Source organism: Apis florea, unplaced genomic scaffold, assembly GCF_048593485.1.
Source record: "Apis florea isolate Af1SG1 unplaced genomic scaffold, ASM4859348v1 contig_3391_pilon, whole genome shotgun sequence".
NCBI classification, from domain to species: domain Eukaryota; kingdom Metazoa; phylum Arthropoda; class Insecta; order Hymenoptera; family Apidae; genus Apis; species Apis florea.
In genome coordinates this window covers 59,295-81,831 of record NW_028256754.1, presented here as the reverse complement: position 1 = coordinate 81,831, position 22,537 = coordinate 59,295, and the positions used below count along the sequence as shown (strand labels likewise).

The window sequence follows — 22,537 nt, the reverse complement described above, 5'->3', positions numbered from 1 at the left end:
ACTATCATTGATAATATTAATAAAAATAATTTTAAGAAATAAACAATAAAATTTTCAAGTTTAAATTAAAATAAAAACAAAGTTTTAGTTGATTAAATAATTTAAAAAATTTTTTTTATTATTAATTGTATATAAAATATATAATGTCAAAAAATATAATAATATAAAATGTATAAATCAAAATAAACGATCCTAAATTCAGGCTATATTAAAAATTATGAATATGAAAATTTAAGTAAATTAAATTTCTAAAATAAAAATATTAATATATATTATAATTTCCTTTATATAATTTCAGAAATATTTGATTATATTTTATTTTCCTAATTTTATTTATGGTTTATCATTTTTATTTATTATATAAATTATTTTATTATTTTTATTTATTATAGAAATTATAAATAAATAATTTAATAAACTTCTGACATAAATTATAAAAAATAAAAAAATATATAAATTAAATTAAATTATCATTTAAAGATTAAGGATTAAAATTATTAAAATTAAAAGATAATACATTAAATATTTAATAGACATTGAAATTTAAATTATATATATATTTTTTAAGTTTAAATTATATATATAATTAAAGTTTAAATATATATATATAATTAAATTAATTAAATATATATATTAAATTTTTCTGTTAGATAAATTTTTATTTTATTTTATTTTATTTTAAATTTTTTTTATATTTTTTCATGTATATGTATATGTATATTAAAACATATAATTAGATATTTAATACATAATTAGTTATTTAACATATATTTAATATAATTAAAATAAAAGAAATAGTTATATTAAATGACTTAAAATCAATTCTTATTCAATTTTCTAAAAAAAAAAAAATCATAATATCTATATAATTTATAAATATTTCTTTATATATTTTTTTTAAATATCATGTAATTATATTTTTTAAGCATTTAATTTACTTTTTGTTCGTCATGAAGCGATTACGTAATGTATTTGTGATAATTTCAATAATAAATAATTGTATTCGATACAATTGTCTAAAAATTTTACTTTAAAAAAAATATCAAAATTTAAATGAATTTTTAAATACCTTATTTATTTTTAATGAATTATAAAAGAGATTGAATTTATGTTAAACTTTATATTTAACGTTTCATAAATAAAGTTTTAGCGCTAATAATTATTTTCTTATAGTACACAATTATAGTATTATACTTATTATAGTACACAAAATATAACAATAATAATAGAATTAGTTATAATTACTATTCGAAATGTATTTAAGAATTCATACATATATGTATATAGTGTAATTATAAATATAATTTGATAATATAACAATTGTTACAACATTTGTATACTTTTCTAATCGAAAATAATTATATAATACATATTAATAATTTAGATTTTATATTTATTTAAATTATAATCTTTAAATTATAATCTATTTAATATATTTAATATTTTACATTATATTATATTATAATTCTTTTCTTTTATAATTTTACTTTTATTTATTTTATAATAATAAATCAAAATAAATATAAATTTATTTTTATTATATTAATTTATATTACGTTATATTATATTATATTATTTATGTTATATTAATTATATTATATTATATTTATATATTAATAATTAATAAATTATATTATATTAATTATTTCACAAATTATAGTAAAATAAGCAATATAATATAAATCTAAAAACAATATTAAAAAGTTATAGAATCTAAATAGTTTAAAATTAATTATTAATTATTAAAATAATTCATATATTCTTTTTAATTAGAATTAAGAATTTTAATCATTTAAAATATTTTATAATCTCTTCTTATATACTTAAATACATTTCAATAATTTGAATATTTACATTATGATATTTATTTTTTATTTTAAAAAAATACATAGAGAAAATATGTATATATGTTTAACATAAAGTAATGAATCACAAATAACTAAGTTTTAAAACTGTAAATATAAGATTTTTTAAAAATAGGAATTATAAAAAGTATTGTTTATTATATCATATAAAATTAAATAACATAAATATTTAATTTTATTATTTTTCATTATATTTTAATATATTATACTCAATATATAAAATGACAAGTAAAAATAAAAAAGATAATAAAAAATAATTTAAAATTTTTTATTTTTAAAATTTTAAATTTAAATTATAAGAAATTTGTAATTTTTTTTTCTCTATGAATTTTCATTTATTAATTTAATATGATAATATATTTTGATATAATATATTATCATTAATATATATTAATATATTCATTTAAAAAAAACAACATAAAAAAAATAGAACTAGCACATTTATTTTACAATGATATCTCATTGTAAAGTCAATAAGTCAATGAGCAGTCAACATATATTATAGTATTGGCAAAGTACTACATAGTAGGCTTTACAATAAGTACTGTCGAAGCTGGTAATAGGTTGACGTTGTACGGGGTTACTATGACAACAGACTATAGGCTTTTTCAATCTCTTCCCTTCTAGTAGTATTAGCCCTTATACTTTTCTTATATTCTTTCTTTCATTCTCGTTTCTGTCTTCTTTCTTTTTTTTTCCTTTCTTACCTTGATGCTATAAGTTTTATTTTAAATATATTTACTATTTTCAATATTCACTTATCGCTATATGACTTCTCATATAATTTCAATTGAAAGTTTGTCGTCATATTTCTTATTTATTCTAATATATTTATATTATATATTAAAAAAATTTTGTTTTTAATTGTATATAAAATTTTTATTATGATTATTTCGTTTCTATTTATTCTTATACATCTTGTTTTTTTTTTATTTATTTCAAAAAATTTATATTTTCAAAATTTATTAAAGTTATCATAACATGAAATTGAAAACGTATATAATAAATTTATTTCATTCAAAAAAATTATTTGATATACAAAAATATAAATGAATCGAGTTCCATGTAAAATAAATAAAATTTGAAACATAGAAATATCATTTAGATTTATATTTGAATAGATTCTCATTTTTCATATTTATTTTCTTTTCTTTCAGTTCTATTTTTTTTTCTTATAATTAACTTTAATTTTAATTCTAATTAATTTTTTTCTTTTATTTTTGTATGTTTTTATTCATTGAAAATTAATTATTAATGTTCTATTTAATAAATAAAACATATATAATTTATATTATCTCTCTATCTTGTGTATATATATGAATATCATGCAATATATATATATATATATATCACTAAAAGAATAATAGGAATATTGAAACTATACATATTAATTTTATCTATAATTGAATAATAATCAACCATAAATAATTTACTTTTTTAATGATATACAGTAACTTCTTTATATTAATATAAACTTTATTATTTAAAAAAAGACATTTATATTAAATACTCTTAAAAAATGTTTCAGCTTTTATATATAGTGCATATATGAATATATTATATTATATATTATATTTATGTTATATTTTTATTATTACTTATAATTTATATTATATGAATTATAATATTATATATGATTTTTTCCACTTCAACATGGTTAATGAAAAAAATAAATAAATATAAATAAATAAAAATTTTTATTTTTATTTATAAAATTTTGTTTTGTTTATTGCATTGTTAATCAATACAAAAAAAAGAGCTAATATAGTTCGATATTTATTACAAACAGTTTTTTAATATCCATAGGATTAATTTGTTATAATATTTAGTTTATAAAACTGGAATGATAAATCAATATGAAAAAGATATAATATAAAAGTTTTACATACATACTATTCATACACATTATTTTTTAAAAAATTCTTTTTTTAAAATATTATAATACATTTAACTGTACACATATAAAATAAGAAATAATAAAAGAAAATTATCACTTTGGTTAATATAAACTTTCAATGATTTGCACAACATTTAAAAATCTTATAACTAAAAATCACAATATAATTGGCCTGCAAAATAAAAATTTTAAACATATTTCATAGTAAGCTATTAATAATCCAATTGATAATATATAATATATATTTAAATATCTATTGATGATTTCAGTCTGTAATTAATATTATATTTTATTTAATTAAAATTAAATAATTGCATATTTACTAAATAGGAATAATAAAATGCTTAAAAGTTTAATTTTTTTTAATTTTAAATATTTTAATTTAATTGCTAAAATTTTGGTTATTAAATATTGGAATTTAATTGCTACACATTTCTAAATTGTGTATACAGATCTCATTATGATATGGAGGAATCGAACATTTACGTACATTATCATATATCATATATGTTATACATTCATATTATAAGAGAAAAGAGGAAGATTATATAATATTAGGGAAAGTAAATGCTACCGTTTCTTTTTCATGCCTTTACGATATCCTTTACCAAACCATCCAGGATTTTTAGCAGCTATTGGAGGATCTGCATGAATTACTAATGTTTTTGTATCTTTTATTTGTTTACTTTCTGTTCCTATTAAAGTAGAATTGTCTGCTTCTCGTTGATAATAAAGACAAGTAAGAGATCCTTCATTTTCCATGCAAAAAGTACATGTAGGTTTAGGTTTTGGCACATCTGAAGTCATATTTGGTACTTGTACAAATGGATAATAAAAAAGTGGTGTTAGTTGAGGACACATATACATTGGTGGAAATGGTAATCCCATAGATAAAAACGGTAATGCAGTAAAAAATGGTGCTGAATAAGCAGACATTGATTCAGTTACTCTTTTGGGTGAAATGCATTCTTTTTCTTTTGTTGGAGATGATATACCTTCATGAAAATTATCATCGATTTGATTTAATTCTTTATGAATAATATTAGTTGGCTCTTCCAAACAAGGTTGACTTGTTGTGTGTTGTTCACTATTTCTAAGTCGTACAGCATGAAAAAAAATAGGATCCTTGGCACGATTATATTGCGGTATTTCTAATCCAAGATGAGTCATGATCCTTTTCATAACTTCATCGCATTTTCCATTTATTTTTAAAACTGCATTTTCATCTTTTGGAGTCCATTGTAAATTTACAATATACAATGATGGACGTTTATGAATTGGTCTATCCATTTGCCACAACCATGGATATTTCTTCAAAACTTTTAAAGTAGAACCTAAGCATAATATAACATCTGCTTGTTTTGCAGCTCTTGTTGCGCCATTCCAATTAATTGGCCAAGGAAGATTGCCTCTTTCACCAAAATGAACAATAGAATCTTGTAAAACAGAATTACATCTATGGCATAATCTTCCAGTACCATGAGAATATCGAGCTGTTTTTTCAGTAACATCAAATAATCTCCAATATTCTCTATATGGTTTACATATTCTACAAACTTCTACATACATATTGCCATGAACTTCAGATAAAAGTGTACGAGGTATTCCACTACGCAAATGAAGTCCATCACAATTTTGAGAAACTATATGTTTTAAAACTCTTGCCTTATATAAAGCATAAAGAGCCATATGTGTCAATGTTGGTTCTGCTTGACTAAGATCATGATTTCTGTAAATATATAAATTTTAATTAATTATATTCTAATATTCAATCAATTTTGATATTACCCGATATCTTTTCCTTGTTGTAAACGAGTCCAAACACCATTTGTTCCTCTATAATCAGGAATAGAAGCAGCTGTACTAATACCAGCACCAGTATAAACAGCAAGTGATGTTGCTCTGCTAATTGCAGCAGCCAATCTCATACATTTTTCTTCCAAAATTTCTGGTGCATCTTCTATTTCTTCTAATCTTGCTTTAACTCTATGTCTTTTTTCTTGTCTAAAAGATTAATAAATTTTTTATCAAGTTAAATATATATATATATATATATATATATATATATATATATATATTTGTATATATAACTTAATTCTCAAAACTTGTATTGTATTATAAAATTATGTTACCAATAATTAATATAATTATAAAATGATATTAATATATTCATAAATGTACAATCAATGATTTCCAAAATGGCTATACCTTAAATTAACCTCTTTTACTACATCACTGCAAGATATAAGTATTCCTGTTTCTTCTGCGGTTCTGTCCGTTTCAGATTTTTGTAAAATCGCTGCTACCTAAAAAAAGATAAAAATATAATTAAACTCATAGTTGTTTATGATGGATCAAAAATAATGCCGGGAAATAAATAAAAATTAAAAAAAAAATTACTATTGATTAATTATGATCAAATAAAATATATTAAAAATTATAAATGTACCTTTTTAAAAGTTGCAACACGTTCGTCTTTAACTTTGAAAGCTTTAAGAGCAGCAGAACGCCTCCTTGACAGAAACTTCTCATTGCTAGTCTCCTCCATCTTTAATCAAACCGATTAAACAGCAGCATAGCACTATATAAAGTATACATACTTATCTAAAATAATAGAAATATTATATTGATAATTTATAATTATTAAATCTATTATAATAATAATAGTAAATTATTCAATGTCATTAATAATATATTTTTTGATTTACTGATCAACTGTAATGGAAAACATGAAAAAGATAGATAGATAGATAGATAGATAGATATAGAAATAGATAGATAAATAGATAGATAGATGATAGAGAAAAAAAGAGAAAAATATATAAAATATATAAATATATAAAATAAATACACATATAATTACAAATATTATTTTTTAAAAAAATTAATAATAAATTAAATTTGTAACTATATAAAATTATAAATATCATTCTAAAGTATAAATATCATTCAAGTATATAAATATTAAAATTAAAAAAATATATTCTATATTAAAAACATTTCGATTTTATTAAATAATTTTATTAACATCATGATATTTAATTTTAGTCTTATTTAATTTAGTCTCTAAAAAAATAGAATATAGTTTTAATATTTAAAATATATTATAATATATATTATTATATTATATTATATTATAATTATATTATAATATAATAATAATAACATATATATTATATATTTTGCTAGAAAAGTTATATGTATAAAAAAAAATATATTAATATTTTATATAAAAATATGTCTATCATTTCATTCTATTATAAACTCATTTCAATAAAAAACATTATATACTAACATAATGTACAATATAAATTTATAAATAATAATAATCGAATATTGGATAAAAGATGGAATATTAAAAATAATATAAAAATGATTAAAGATTATATTTAATACAATTAAAACCAAAAGTATTATATAATACAATATCTTTTTTAATATTCTATCATTTTATCAATTAAAAATTTAATATATATCTTTTATATTTAACATAAATAATTAAAAATGATAAAATAAAAATTAATTTTTTTATAAAACAAAGTAAAAATCATTATTTTTTTCAAATTTTTAAAAATATATTATATATACATATTAAATACATATTATCTATATTATATTTATTTTTTTTATATGGTATTTATTATTTTTTTTATATTATTATGTACGTTATATATATTATAAAAAAAATTAAAATTTCAAAAAGAGAAAAATAAAAAATAATAATAATTTATTTTCATCATGATAAATTATAATTATAATTAATTTTTTTTTAAACTTATTCCCGCCATTTCAAAATTTAAATTTATCTATACGTTTGTATTTTCTATTGTACTGTGAATCGACAACTCTGGACAAAATAGTGATTATATTTTTTTTTTATTTTATTTGCAGACAAAGAAAATTTTAAGTTTATGATTTCTAGTGACAACTTTATAATTACGATCAGAATGAATAGATACTAGTGTAAACGGCTTGATAATTAGTCATGCCAGGTTTAGAAGAAAGTATTCCACGCAATACAAGTCCACCTACGCACAGCCTAATGTCCGATGGAATCGTTTCCGAGCAAATAAAAAAATTTTTGTTCACTTCTCGTAAAACTCAAGATAACGTACAGTGTAACGAAAGTTTAGAGATTTATATTCCGGAGGTAATAAAGTTTTTTATTAATTATATTATTTATTATAATCATTTTTTATTATTATATATGTACCATACAGTTTGGTTATACATTTTTCAAAAATATTTATTTCAAAAATTATGTTATCTAATAATTCATATTTTTCCATGAAATAATATAAAATAAATATTTTGTAATTTAATTTATATTTTAATTAATAAAAAAATATTAAAATGTTAAAAATTGTTAAATACTATTTAAATCATTTAAATTATATTATGAATCATTTAAATTATATTATGAATAAATAAAATTTAAATAAGCTATTTAAATATATTTTGTTTAATATTTTATTAATAATGTATTTCTTGTTATAGCAACTTCAAGCTAATTATAGTTTTTATACATGGCCTTCAGCACCTGTATTAGCTTGGTTTCTTTGGGAACATAAAGAAGAACTTATTGGGAAAAGAGTATTGGAACTTGGTTCAGGTACAGCTCTTCCTGGAATTTTAGCTAGTAAATGTGGTGCTATAGTAACTTTAAGTGATTCTGCTAATTTTCCTAGAAGTCTACAACATATAAGAAGAAGTTGCGAATTAAATGGTATTTTATCTCAAGTTCAAATTGTTGGTATTACATGGGGTTTATTTTTGTCTAGTTTATTTTCAATTGGACCATTAGATTTAATTCTTGGTTCTGATTGTTTTTATGAACCAGCATTATTTGAAGATATAGTTGTTACAGTGGCATTCTTATTAGAAAGAAATCCAAATGCAAAATTTTTATGTACCTATCAAGAAAGAAGTGCAGATTGGACAATAGAACATCTATTAAATAAATGGAATCTTACTTGTACCCATATATCATTAGCTGGACTTGGCACAGATTCTGATATAAATATACATGAATTAATGCAAGATCATACAATTCATTTATTAAGTATACAACGTGCAGCTTAAATATTTTTGCCATGATTAATCGATATTTGATTTCTGTACGTAATATTCCATGGACAATTTCTCGTTACGAACTTGAAAAATATTTTTCAACATTTGGTAAAATAAAGAATACAAAAGTTATATTTGATAAAAATGGTTTAAGTACAGGTCATGGTTTTGTAGAATTTTATAGTAAATTAGAAATGAATAATGTACTTTGTATGAATCATATTTTAGAAGGCGAGTTATTACATGTTACAAAAGAAACTAAATATTCATTTGAGGAAAATATTAAACAGTTTGAAAATATACAAAATAGATAAAGTAATAGACAAAACAATATAATTTATAGCATAAATTCAATTATTAATAATATATCAAAATATACATCAAAATGAGTCTTGAAAAAACATTCAATAAAGCAACACATTATTTACAGTTATTGGCTTCAGAATTAAATTCTGCAGAACTTTTAAAATTTTATGCTTTATACAAGCAAGCTACAATTGGACCTTGTAATATTTCAAAACCTAATTGGTATCAAATGCAAGCAAGACAAAAATGGGAAGCATGGAAAAGTCTTAATAACATGAGTTGTGATGATGCTATGAATAATTATATACAAGAATTAACTAAACTTAATCCTAATTGGGAAGAAAATGTACAATCTGAATCTAGTAATTGGGTTGCTATTAGTCGGTTTATAAATATGGAAGATGAAATAAATGATGTAGATAAAACTTTTTTGGATTGGATAAAAGAAGGACAAGAAGAAAAAGTACAAGAATTATTGGACAAAGAACCAAATCTTATAAATAAAATGGATTCAGAAGGTTTATTACCCATTCATTGGGCTGCAGATCGAGGACATTTAAAAATTATAGAACAATTAATTAAAAAAGGAGCAAGTATAAATTCACAAGATGAAGGTGGACAAACACCATTGCATTATGCAGCATCATGTGGACATCTTGATGTTGTAAAATATTTAATTTCTATCGGAGCTGAATCTATAAAAGATAATAATGGTATGATACCAAAAGATATTGCTGATGAACATTTAAGAGGTATATTATAATTAATGTTAATATATTTAATCATTGTAATAGCTAAGTTTAATAATATATATTAATAAATTAAATTAATGATTTTTTCATGATATTTTATATTACAATTCTATTTTTATAATTTTTTTATTTATATAAACAGATCCTCAAATAGTTGTTATTAAATTCACACTTTAAATATTTTTTATATATAAACAATATAAAATAAATGCATGATTTATAACATAACATAATTTAATATATAGAAAACTTTACAAACATTTTTAAATAAAAAATTTAAATAAACATTTTTAATTAAAAAATAAAAAATTTAAGTGTTTATTATAATAAAAAATATTTAAGGTTTCATGATTAAAATTATTATTATAAACAAAAATAATATTATGTTAATTATGTCATGTAAACATATATTATAAAAAAAAAATAATATAAAAATTAATAAAATTAAATAATCTGTTACATCAAAAAAATTTATAATATATTATTAGTTTATTTTTTTGCTTTGTTTAGCTTAACTACTAATACTTGATATGTAACTTGATATAAATTCTGAAAATAAAATTGATTAATTGATGAAATATATGGAATTATTTATTCAATTTTTTAATAAAATATGTATATGTATATGTATATGTATGTGTAAATACTTAATAACAATTCTATATCTCATTAAGTATTCTCGCTTTTTATTTTAAAAAGTTATGTTTATAGAATATTTAAATATTGTATATATATATATATATATATATATATATATATATATATATATATATATACTAATATATTAATGAAAATTTTATCAATTTTTTTATAAAATACTACTTATAAAAATACGTTTATAATTACAATTATATATGTAAAATGTATTTAAAAAATATTAATAATATATATTAGTAATACAAAAAAATCATAAAATATTAAATTTAAATATGTAACTAATTTTATTTTTTATTGCACATTAAAATTCTTTATTTTATACATATATATCATCAAATGTTTATAATATTTTACAAATATTTTATAAATATCTTACAAAAATTATGTAAATATATATAAATTTATGAATTTCTTTAGGGAAATTATTTATACATTTATGTAACAATTTTTATTTTTTATATAGATAAATTATATATAGATTATATAGAGAGAAAAAAAAATAGAAGTTTTGCCTTTTTGTATTTAATCAAAATTTTCATTAAATAAATCAAAAATTTTGTAAAGTTGCAAAGTATATATATTTTAATATTTATTATTACCTTTAATTAATAGATTTTTTTATATATAATTTTTTCATAAATAAAACAAAAAAAATTTATAAATCTTCTAAATAATGTGATGAAATTATTATTTTTTCTATAAATTAAATGTATTTTTTAAATAAATGAAAAAATTAAAATATAAAAATTTTATTACATATCTATTAATATCAAGTTATTTTTGTCAAAATATGAAATAATTTTTTAAAATTATATAAATATTTATATTTTTTCTAATTAATTTTGTTTAAATAGAATTTACTAAATTGCAATTTTAATATGCAGGTGATTTTATATAAAAAAAAAACAAATATGAAATTAGATTTTTTTATTATTATATTAAAAAAAAAAAGAAAAAAATTTATATATAAAGATATAATATATTATTATATACAATATATTTATCAATGCATACATTTACTCTTACATTGAAAAATATTCTACGTATATTTTGATGATATAATTTAATATTAAATATAATAATATTTTGAAAATGTAATTTATTAATTCAATATATTGTAAAAAATTTTGAAAACATTCACAATATAAATATTTCATTCATAAATAAATATAAAACAATTTTTTATATTTAATATATTAGAATAATATTTTAATTTTAATTAGAATAAGTTTTTTACAATTAATTGTAATAAACATTATTTTTATTTGATCTAAATAAATGATGCTAAATAATAAAATTGAATATGTTATAATTTTTGGTAGTATTATAAGTTCTATATTGTTTTATATTATATTGTTTTGTATCATAAGTTCTATATCACAGTATTGTTATTTTGTAAAACAAATACACGCAAAAGTTATTTATTTATTTACACTGAAGTTAATTGATATTATTTTATTCAAAATTATTTTTAACAACTTAAAACTAATTTAAAAAATTCATCTCTTCTCTATATTCTTTAAGTAATTACCTTATTAAATGTATTAGAATTTAATATATTTCACAAGATACAAATAAATAACATAAATATGTTATAATTCCAAATGTGTTTCATTTTGTATTACATAATAACCATACTGAAATTTATATGTGTAAAAATATATATATTAATTTAAAGCCAATTTTTATATATATATTTATAATATATCGTTTTCGTAACATTATAAAAATATTATAAAAATTAATAAATTGCAAAAATATTAGAATTAAATATGAAAATTAGATATAATTTCTTGATTTTTAATATAATAATATAAGATTTAAAAATGTTTAATTTTAAAATTTATTTTTTGTTTTTGTTATTTACTAACATTTAAAAATACAAAAAAAAATATATTTTATCATCTGCATAATTTTAGAAAGTTAAAATGAAATTTTATTTAAGTGTGCTTCAATTTCAATTCTCAAAATCATAATACTAAAATATGAGATATTGTGTTATTTTGTCAGAAATTTTTCATAATTTCATATTATTTTATAAGAAATATATAATATTCATTTTTTAAAAATATTAATTTTTATAAAGTTCTCTTAATAATCACTTTTTTACAGCTAATCCTAAAGATTAGTACTTTCATGTTCTGATTTAATTCGTGCGATGGGTGGAGGTGGAGGCGGTGGTTGTGGCCGTGGAGGCCTTTGATGAAATCTTGGAGAAGCCGGAACAGGTTGTGGAGGTGAAGTTTTAACAACTACTACCGTCTCAGTCTGAGTTTGCACATCGATAATATTTCCTTCTGATCTTGTTCGCACATGAGCTTTTGTTTGCTCTGGAGCATTTAATTTGGCTGGCTTTTCCGGTCGTTCACCATACAAGGACATAGATGAAGGTCGACTACCTACACTGGGGCTTCTCTGTAAGTTCGAAGCCGCGTTGCCATTGTTGTTGCCCGAGGTGCAGAACACATTGCCATTTCCACGCACTTGTATTATACTGACCTGTTGTTTGTCCACTGAATATACATGAGCTCTTTCCAAAGTTAAAGGCTATAGATTATTAAAAAGGAAAAAGATATTAATAACTATGAAAAATCATTATGCAATTTGACATTTTAAATAAAATTAATTATTAACACGTTTGGATTCTTCACTTTATTTATAGCTTACGTTATTGTATTTCAAAATGCAATATCCAGGCAGTGATATTTGTTGAGTCCACTGGCAGTAACTACATTTATTTTAAAGAATTATCTTACATACAATACTGAAAATGAATAATACTTGAAAATTCCTAACACTCACCCCTGTTTCAGAATCTAAGTTTTCATTACTGTGACGTGGCTGTTGTTTAATGAGGCTTGAAGGTCTAATTAATCCAGCTGGACGTTCTGGTATTGCTGGTTTACTACTTCTGTCAAGAGTACTTGTACAAATAGGATTATTATCCGACTTCTTACGTAATTCAACTATTTCTTCTTTTAAATTAAAATATATATTAAAAATTTCATATTATACATTTTCTTAAAAATTATAAAAATATTTATTATTTACCTGTATTATGTACTATATTAGTTATACTTCTTGGTGCAGCTATTGGTCTACGTCTTTCTATTGTGGAAGGAAGTGATCTTTCAATTGGTATTATTTTTAATTTATGTGTAGAATTTTCTGAATTTTCAAGTTCCATAACAGATTTATTGCACAATATATAATTTTCTATAGTATTTCTCTCAAAAGCAATAGGAACATTTATTTTTTTTTCATATCTTTGAGTTTCTTGATTAATTTTTTCAGTTTCAATATTTGCATTATGTAAATCTTCTTGTACTTCATTAATGCATTCTGAATAGTTAAAAGATGAAGAATCTAGTGCATTCGTTTCATTACATTGTTTATTTTCTATTTCTGAACTTCCATCTTGTTTTTCTATATTATTGTCATGTTTACTAATTGATTCAGTATTTATTGTTTCATGTTTTTGAATTTTACGATTAAGAGTTGCTGATGTTAAAGGTCTAGGTGGTTTATCAGGTGTAGGTGGTGGTTTATCATCAGATTTTTTATCATGTTTATCTGGAGTAGTATTATTTGGTGGAGTTGGAGCTGGTTTGTTTTTCCTACGAGTTGCTGGTTTAGGACTACCTTGTGGAGGACTTTCACCATGATCGCTAAGACTACTATTAGAGATACAACGGCGCATATTCGTATTTTGATTTTCTGAACCATTTATAATACCAACTTCTAAATCACGATCAAAATCTATTTCACCAGGAAAAAACCAATCTGCATATGTAATCAACTGATCAACTATAAGACTAGAGTTATTAGCTGTGCTCATGTTCATTCTGAAATAATAAATATTATATTGGTAGAAATTATCGTACATTGTTTATTCTTTGAAAAATTGATTAGAGATAGAGATCAAAACAGAACAAAAGTTAGTATAAAAAAATAATTTATTAAGTTATAAGCAATTAAAATTTATGTTGGATAAATTGACATCAAAATAAAGCGAAACAGTAATATTCAAACAGAATTAAATTAAAGAGATTAAAATTTTAAAATCTCATTTTGTCTCATTTAATCAAATGCAAATTCCAAAATATAAAATAAAATAAATCATAATCAATTTTGTATATTAATTTTTGAATTTATTTTAATATTTAGAATGAATTCTTCAAAAATATTCCACGAATATTAATATTCTATATATATATATAATAATTTGTACAAGATAGTCGGTAGCTAAAAATATAATCGGAAAGAGGTGATACTATATCAAAAAATAAATCGAAAATAATAAAACAAAATTTTTTCATATAATGTTTTGTTTCGAGAAAATCTATTTTAAATATTTGCCAAATATACTTGATTATGTTTTGATTTAATCTATCTCGCTGTATATTTGTGTTTATTATACAGGGTAATTAAAAACACAATAAAACCAAATATTAATTTATTATATAAATAAATTTTAATATTACAGAAATCATTGAAAATATTCGTTATTGCAATTTCTTTAAAATAAATAATGGATGTGATTTCCCTAAAGTTTAGATTGGAGTTTAATTTTTTTCACTATAATTTCCTCATACCATTTGATTTTTATTTATGGATCAAATTCATATTAAATCAATTCTTTATTCTATTGCTAATTTTCAATTACTAGTTTTGATTATTAAAGGAAATTAAATTAAAGGAAAGAATTAATTTCATGTTCAATCAATTAAAACAATAAACATGATAGAAATTTAGTTTGTAGAGTATTTGACAAAATAGCAAACATTTTCAACAATTAAAATAATAAAATTTATCATAAATTCTTGATTAATTAGTATAATAAATACAAATTTAACCAAAAAAATAATCTATAGCGAGATATGTTAGATCAGAATATAGTCAAATGCACATATAGTTAGGACGTAATTAAGTTCTGCAAACATTTAAAATTGATTTTCGACTTATTTTTTGATGTAAAATGATCCTTTTTTTAGACTATTAATAGTGGTACTATCAATAGTTGTATATTATAATTTGTTTTATTATTTAATAATTAATTATAAGATTTATATAAATAAATAATATAGTTTTTACTTATTATTCAAAAAAATAGATTCTTACACCATTGTATTTACATCCTCTTGTGGGCTCCATATTAAATTAGGTGCAATCACAATTGCAATATTTTGTGGTGACATTTTATTTACATCTTGATTTTTAGTCAGTACAGCTAAAAATTTGATTAGGAACCGTAAATTTTCTAAATTTGCTGATGGTAATTTATGTAACACTTCCCAAAGCGCTCTTAATCTTGTTTCATTCTGTGTTATTTTTGCAGCTGCCATCCATTCAGGATATAATCTTTAATATAAAATAAAAACATGAATATAACATTATTTTTTTTCATTATAGTAATATTTATATATTATCATTATAGTAATATTTTTGGCAATAAATATATTTATATTTACTTGTATGTTAGAAGAGGTTCTGGTAATTCTCGAAGATAAGATTTCAATGCACCAGCAATGACATGTGGATCTTTATATTCTAGAGCAGTTAGTAATGTAAGACAACATGCATCTAAACTTAATTTAATTCGTCGTGATTTTGATGCAGCGCCAGCTATTCTAAAAAGACCTTCTTCTTCCATACCTAATCTTAATAATGCAGATACACATAATTGAATGGGTAATGCAATTTTTCTGTTAGTGACTCTGAGATGTTCTTCCAGAGGGTAACCATAAACTGGTTTCATTTCATTATCATCTGTAATTATAAAATGGGATTATATAGAATGAATATGAAATCTATTATTTTTATATATAATTCAAAACTTCTATTTTTTAAAAGTGAATTTTAAAAATGAATATAATTTCCTTTCTATTTTAGAACAGTTTTTTATCTAGTGATCCATTTTTTCACTTAATAAATTATTAACTCTTGAAAAATCGCAATCTGAGATAGAAATATTATTTTACATAAAAATGTCTAATTCTTGGTTTGTGTTCAGTTTTTAGTTTTCTTTAGTTTAAATTATTATATATATATTATTTATACATTATATATACATTATATATTACATTATATATATATTATTTATACATTTTCAATTATTTGTTATATATTTGTTATATTTGTATATATAATAAATGTAATATGTATTTATAATTGTATTTATAATTATGAATTTTTAAAAAATTATTATAATATTGCTATACTGTTATTATAATTTGTTAAATATAAAATATGATAATAAATTCTGGAATTTTTGTCATAAATTGTTTATTTCAAAGCATAACAGAACTTAATAATTAATTTAATTTAATAAAACATTTTTAAAATATTCTTTCTGTTAGTATACATACATCGCTAATACATACATTGGAAATTTTTTTTTTTTCAACTTGCAAATTCATTTTTTTTAGAAATCAGTACTTCACTTTCAAAATTTTTTCTCTTGTATCTCAAAAAAATTTTTTTTAATACTTGTTTAAACATGGGAATAGAAAGAAATTATTGATAAATTTAGTAGGCTAAATTTAACATTAAACATTATAGTTTTATACTAAAAAATTAAAAATATTTAACATAATTAACAATGCCATAAATGGCTATATATTATCATGCAATAGGTGCACAAGAGGAAATAATTACCAAATCAAAAAAAATGTTGAAAGCAATTTAACTTATAACGATATATTTACAAATTGGAAAAAATGCTTTTAATAGTATATACTTAAAAAAATAGAATACTATTTTGAACATTCTAATACATTTTGAAATGTAAAATAAATAAAAATAAACAACATTTATGACAAAAAACTTCAAATTTTTTTATTACATATTTTTTTCTTATATATAACTAAATAATCACACAATTTTATTTTAGAAATTTAACATTTTGATTAAATTTAGAAATATTTAAAATAAATTAAAAAGAATTTTTTATTTTCTAGTTATTGTTAATTTTTTTTTATATCAAATCTATATTTATCATAAAAATTAAATCAATAAAAAAAATATAAAAAATAAGTAATTAAATAGTATTAAGAAATAAATATCTAAAATTTAAATAATTTATATTATTTACTGAAACAAGCAAAATATATCTAAAAAATATAGATTTTAAAATACTTTTCTTTAAAATAAATTATAATTTTATTAAATATAAAAAAATTGATTTAAAAATATATTATATTATAAATGATTATAATATAATATCATTTATGATAATATCATAAAATGAATATCCAAAAAGAAAAATATATTAAGATATAAAATTTATTTTTTCATTCATAAAATATATTTTATTATTATTATTAATCTTTTTTTTATAAATTTCTTTTAATATTCTTTCTTTATATCGATATACATAAATTTTTTAATTGTATCACAATTTCCGATATATTATATATCAAATATATAATTTTCTATTTATTATTTGGATAAATAAATTAAATTAATAAATTATTCCTACAAAAAAATATAAAATTATATTTGGCATTAAAAGCATTTTAGAATCTGTTTAAAATTTATGATTAAATATTTTTTATTTTTTCTAATAAATACCATATCAATAATAATATTAAGTAAATTATAAAATTATAAAATTAATTATAAAATGCGTAATTCATGAAAACTATTTTTTAATTTATTAAAATGATTATATACTGTTATTATATGTTATGTCCTATAATTCATGAAACTTTTACAAATTTCAAAATTGAATGTTGATTATATATCCAAAAATAATGAAAAAAAGTTCATATATTATTATTAAGTAAATATATTCTATTTTGTTTGTTTAAAAAAATTGTTCATTTAAAATTATAAGGAATTTTCTGCAATTTTTAATGTTTTTCAAATAAATGAGATGAACATAAAGATTTCTTATTATATAATCATCTCCTTTTATTTAAATCCATTGAATTTCATTACTTACAAATATATTTAAAATCTATATACAATGCAGTATTATAAATGTTGAAATATTATAGAAAATGTTAAAATACTATAAAATATAAAAAGCATGTCAACATTAGAATTTATTGAAAGGATAACCAGATCCATAATAAATTTATAAGTTGGAAAAGCACTTGTTAGGAAAAGCAAAGTAGTCATTTTGAATATTTTCGCATTATATATATAAGAAAGATAAATACTGCTTAATAGTTTTTTTAGATATAAAAAAGACATTTGATAAAGTTTGGCATAGAAAACTACTAAAAAAATTACAATCAATTTTTATAGTTTCAATAATTTCAATTATCTTTTCATACCTTTTTATGTCAAGATTAATAATACAATCTCATCGTTTACAAAAATTCATGCTAGAGTACCGCAAAGAAATGTCTTTAAACCTATGCTTTACTTTTTACTGTTGATATATCAATTAAACCAGATATCGAAATATACACTTTTGCAGATGATACAATCATACTTTCTATACACAAAAATATCGAAAGTGCAATAAAAAAATTACAAAATCATTTAAAAAAGATTAAAAACTGATCATAAGACAATAAAATCAAAATAAATTTAACTAAATGCTCACATATCACTTTTATGCTCAATAGAAAATCAATTCCCAAAATTAACTTTCAAAATTCAGAACTCACCCAAACAGAATCCATTAAATATCTTGATCTCCACTTAGATAGTAAATTAAACTGGAAGAAACATATATAAGAAAAAATCAAGCAAATAAAAATGGCTAGAAAAAGTATGTACTGACTCACAGCGAGAAGATCCAAATTAGACATAAATAATAAACTTCTGATCTATAAAACTATAATTAAACTAATATAGATACGGACTGCAAATCTGGATATAAATGGAGTATAAAAAACATCAGAAAAATCTTCAATTCATCATTTCAAGAACTATTTTAAATTGTAATTTGTGAGAAATACAATATTAGGAAAATTTCAAGACTCTGTATGGTAGCAGAGAAATGACAATACTTAAAAGTATATTAACAAAAATTATAGTCAAACATATAAACCCACTAGCTATAAACTGTTATTCAGATTTTCCTAGAAAATTCAAGAAAAAATATCTGATTTTATCAATTAAATTTGAAAATGATAGCTAATTTTTCAGCTAATTATTTAATAACTTCTGGATTACCTATATATATATTTAAATCCCCAAGTTGATTTTTATTTTTTATTATTTTGACTACTTATTTTTTTATTTTAATTATTGATACAATAAATGTAATTATTTTGTACAAAATAAAAACATTTATAAAAAAAATGAAAAAAAACTTGAATACTTTTTGTAAAAGTAATTCAATAATACAAAATTTGTTATACTTCATAAATAAAATCAAATAGTGCAAATTTTTTTATTATTTATATGAACTCTTTTCATTACTTGTGATATAATCAATTTTTAAATTAAATAACGTAAATTACAAACCATCTTGTATAACAATAATAACAAGCTTATAAATATAATTAAGTTTAACTTACTAATATAACTTTCTAATCCTGGAATAAGATCTTCAAGACAATGTAGTGCACTTTCATGATAAGCTCTTTGAAGTTTTATATATTGTATAATAGTGTGTGCTAATTCAGTTTCTCGTGACATAAGTTGAAACATTTCTGCTGCTAGTTGATCTCTACACTGTTCAACTTTAGCTTCAGCTTCTTCTAACTCTTCTCTTAAATTATCTACTTTTGTTGCACCTGAACCTTTTATATAATATTAATTTAAAAATTTAAATATAAGTATTACAATATAATTTACAAGGTAAATTAAAATTTCTTCTTACTAGCACTATGTTTACTGGCTTGTTGATATCTTGTTCTCACACTATCCATGTCCAAGATTAATCGAGCTAAATTTCTTTTATGTTTTAATATATTTGGTACATCTGTATCTAAAATATGTTGAAGAGGAATTGCAACATATTGTTCAACTTTTGTTTCATGTTCAATTGCTTCATTTGCTAAATGTATTTGTGCACGGCCACATTCTGATAAAGTAAAACCCATAAGACCATCTTCAGGAGCATTTTCTAACATTGTTTGTCCCAATATATATTCTGGACACTTTTTCTGAAAAATGAATATTTTAAAAAAATAAAAGAATATATAAAGAATATAAATTTTATATAATTATTTTTTTGAAATTTTATATATATATATATATATATATATATATATATATATATATTAATATTAAATATATTAAATTTTGTTTATAATTAATAAAGAATAATTATTATAATCACATTTAATATAAAAATTTTATTAATTTTACCAATCGTTTTTCCTTAAGAGCAGGATCTTGTGTCATAGTTTGATTTGGTGGATTACCAAGTCTCTTATTTAATCCAATGAGGGCCAATCGGATTTGATCTACACGTTTGTCTGCAGCTTGTAAATCATCTGTGAGCACTTCTGTTTTGCCAGCTCTATAGAAATAACATTATATTTAATTATTTTATATATTAATATGTTTAAATTAAGATAAAATACATTTTTTAAAATCAATCCATTTTAAGATTGTCTGATTCATAAGTTATTTTAATATTCATAGATGCCTCTTAAAACATCTTAATATTATTCAAACTTTTATTTTTAAAATCATAAGATATAATAAAAATGTTTATTTTTTGTTATGAAGTACAAAGATATTAATTTTATGTTTTGTTTAAAACAGTTTAATATGAGTGTAATATTAGTAATATCATAATGATATGCAAGAAAATTAATATAAATAATAAAACATATTATAATTTTTTTCAGAAATTTAAATGAAAATGTAAAATAATTACCTAGAAAATGTTTGATCAGCGAGCTGTTTAACTCTGAAGAATTGTTTCTTCATGATTGATAAGCACCTAATGCTTATTATGTAAATAAAATTATATTTTAATTTTCTAAATAATCACTTGTCAATTGTTAATCACAATAATGTTCACAAATACACATAATTAATATAATTATACAATATTAAAGAAATGCAGATAATAAAAAATATAAGAATCCATCACATTATTACAAAGACAGCAATTCGTCATAATGTTTGTACAATGATCTCACATCCTCTATAAAAGAATATTGTTCTGATTAGTATATTCTTCTATAATATAAATAAATTTTCACTTCTAAAAAAAAGTTTTCAAGATTAATTACTTGAATCTTGAATTTGTAAACGTGTCAAAGTCTCACAAATTTTAATCGCGGCATTTTATATCCTTGTTCATTATTGGTTGTTCTATGCACGCAAGAACAATGATTTTAATATATTCATCATTAATGTGACTTCATTCATTTATTAATTTTGTTTTTTTTTTTTAATTAAATTTTTAAATTTTTATCAAGAAATTTGATAACGGGACAACCAACGAGTTTTTACTTTTAGTAGTCAGCCATTCTTGTTTCTCAGTATGATTTCATTTAGAATGAGAAATCATTTCAAAAGCGGGAAACTTAAAATAATTATTTTTATGAAATTTATAAATCTGAAAATATATAATGAAAATATATTTTTTATTTTGAAATCTACAATTGTATATACAATATACATTACCAAATTTTTAAACTTTATTTTTCTATTATATTACATTATATTCTCTATTATATTACATATCACTTTAATATAATTTAATAATAATAATTATAACAAAAATAAATATTAATAAAATTAGGTGAAAATTTTAATGTATTTGTTATTTTTATATTATTATTATCTAATATATAAATAATACATTGAATATATTTTTTCAGAAAAAATATAACTATTATAAATATTAAATTTTGTAATGATTAATATCTAATTTCTTAATATCTTAATTCTTGTTAATTAAATTGTAATTATTAATTCTTTGATTAAGTGTTGATTGATAACAATGCTTGTTTCTTCATTCTATTTGAACCAATTATTAATAATTGATAAGATTAATATAACAATATTATAAAAATGAATATCAGTGCTGTTTAATTTAAAATTAAAGATTAAAAAATATTAAA

General features: G+C 19.6%; 4 protein-coding genes across 8 annotated transcripts; 2 read left to right on the top strand and 2 right to left on the bottom strand.

Annotated features, from left to right (window-relative positions):
• Positions 1 to 3,545: 3,545 nt before the first annotated feature.
• On the bottom strand, positions 3,546 to 6,501 carry Sirt7 (sirtuin 7). Its single transcript, XM_086912566.1, has 5 exons — positions 6,471 to 6,501; positions 6,212 to 6,366; positions 5,971 to 6,068; positions 5,551 to 5,766; positions 3,546 to 5,491 (listed from the first exon to the last, which is right to left on the bottom strand). The coding sequence occupies exons 2-5, from the start codon at positions 6,308 to 6,310 to the stop codon at positions 4,333 to 4,335; spliced, it is 1,572 nt and encodes a 523-aa protein (XP_086768692.1). The 5' UTR covers positions 6,311 to 6,366; positions 6,471 to 6,501; the 3' UTR covers positions 3,546 to 4,332.
• Positions 6,502 to 7,566: 1,065 nt separating this feature from the next.
• On the top strand, positions 7,567 to 10,468 carry LOC105734741 (histone-arginine methyltransferase METTL23). The gene is made up of 2 exons (XM_086912564.1): positions 7,567 to 7,912; positions 8,260 to 10,468. The coding sequence occupies exons 1-2, from the start codon at positions 7,748 to 7,750 to the stop codon at positions 8,842 to 8,844; spliced, it is 750 nt and encodes a 249-aa protein (XP_086768690.1). The 5' UTR covers positions 7,567 to 7,747; the 3' UTR covers positions 8,845 to 10,468.
• On the top strand, positions 9,218 to 13,182 carry LOC100865212 (acyl-CoA-binding domain-containing protein 6). Of its 2 annotated transcripts, XM_086912565.1 has the most exons (2): positions 9,218 to 9,890; positions 12,660 to 13,182. In XM_086912565.1, exons 1-2 carry the CDS (start codon positions 9,218 to 9,220, stop codon positions 12,674 to 12,676), a joined length of 690 nt encoding a protein of 229 aa, XP_086768691.1. In that variant the 3' UTR covers positions 12,677 to 13,182. The 2 variants fall into 2 exon arrangements, with proteins under 2 accessions (XP_086768691.1, XP_012348431.1); XM_012492977.2 differs by lacking the exon at positions 12,660 to 13,182 and having other exon boundaries at positions 9,218 to 10,468.
• LOC100871079 (rho GTPase-activating protein 44) lies at positions 11,460 to 22,029 on the bottom strand. Of its 4 annotated transcripts, none has more exons than XM_086912561.1 (11): positions 21,701 to 22,029; positions 21,340 to 21,612; positions 20,823 to 20,976; positions 20,332 to 20,617; positions 20,027 to 20,251; positions 16,019 to 16,316; positions 15,669 to 15,908; positions 13,599 to 14,392; positions 13,350 to 13,522; positions 13,047 to 13,094; positions 11,460 to 12,962 (listed from the first exon to the last, which is right to left on the bottom strand). In XM_086912561.1, the coding sequence occupies exons 2-11, from the start codon at positions 21,390 to 21,392 to the stop codon at positions 12,666 to 12,668; spliced, it is 2,568 nt and encodes an 855-aa protein (XP_086768687.1). In that variant the 5' UTR covers positions 21,393 to 21,612; positions 21,701 to 22,029; the 3' UTR covers positions 11,460 to 12,665. The 4 variants fall into 4 exon arrangements, with proteins under 4 accessions (XP_086768687.1, XP_086768686.1, XP_086768688.1 ...); XM_086912562.1 differs by adding an exon at positions 13,215 to 13,275 and having other exon boundaries at positions 12,957 to 13,094; XM_086912560.1 differs by having other exon boundaries at positions 11,460 to 13,094.
• Positions 22,030 to 22,537: the final 508 nt, after the last annotated feature.

What these genes read in the sequence shown, in the direction of transcription:
- Sirt7 (XM_086912566.1), bottom strand. Translation starts at nt 6,310, where the DNA reads ATGGAGGAGACTAGCAATGAGAAGTTTCTGTCAAGGAGGCGTTCTGCT. An exon ending in GTAAAAGAGGTTAATTTAAG is followed by an intron (nt 5,767 to 5,970) that starts GTATAGCCATTT and finishes TTAATCTTTTAG; the next exon opens with ACAAGAAAAAAGACATAGAG. An exon ending in CAACAAGGAAAAGATATCGG is followed by an intron (nt 5,492 to 5,550) that starts GTAATATCAAAA and finishes ATATATTTACAG; the next exon opens with AAATCATGATCTTAGTCAAG.
- LOC105734741 (XM_086912564.1), top strand. Translation starts at nt 7,748, where the DNA reads ATGCCAGGTTTAGAAGAAAGTATTCCACGCAATACAAGTCCACCTACG. An exon ending in TAGAGATTTATATTCCGGAG is followed by an intron (nt 7,913 to 8,259) that starts GTAATAAAGTTT and finishes TTCTTGTTATAG; the next exon opens with CAACTTCAAGCTAATTATAG.
- LOC100865212 (XM_086912565.1), top strand. Translation starts at nt 9,218, where the DNA reads ATGAGTCTTGAAAAAACATTCAATAAAGCAACACATTATTTACAGTTA.
- LOC100871079 (XM_086912560.1), bottom strand. Translation starts at nt 21,392, where the DNA reads ATGAAGAAACAATTCTTCAGAGTTAAACAGCTCGCTGATCAAACATTT. An exon ending in GCTGATCAAACATTTTCTAG is followed by an intron (nt 20,977 to 21,339) that starts GTAATTATTTTA and finishes TTATTTCTATAG; the next exon opens with AGCTGGCAAAACAGAAGTGC. An exon ending in ACTTAGATTCTGAAACAGGG is followed by an intron (nt 13,095 to 13,349) that starts GTGAGTGTTAGG and finishes AATAATCTATAG; the next exon opens with CCTTTAACTTTGGAAAGAGC.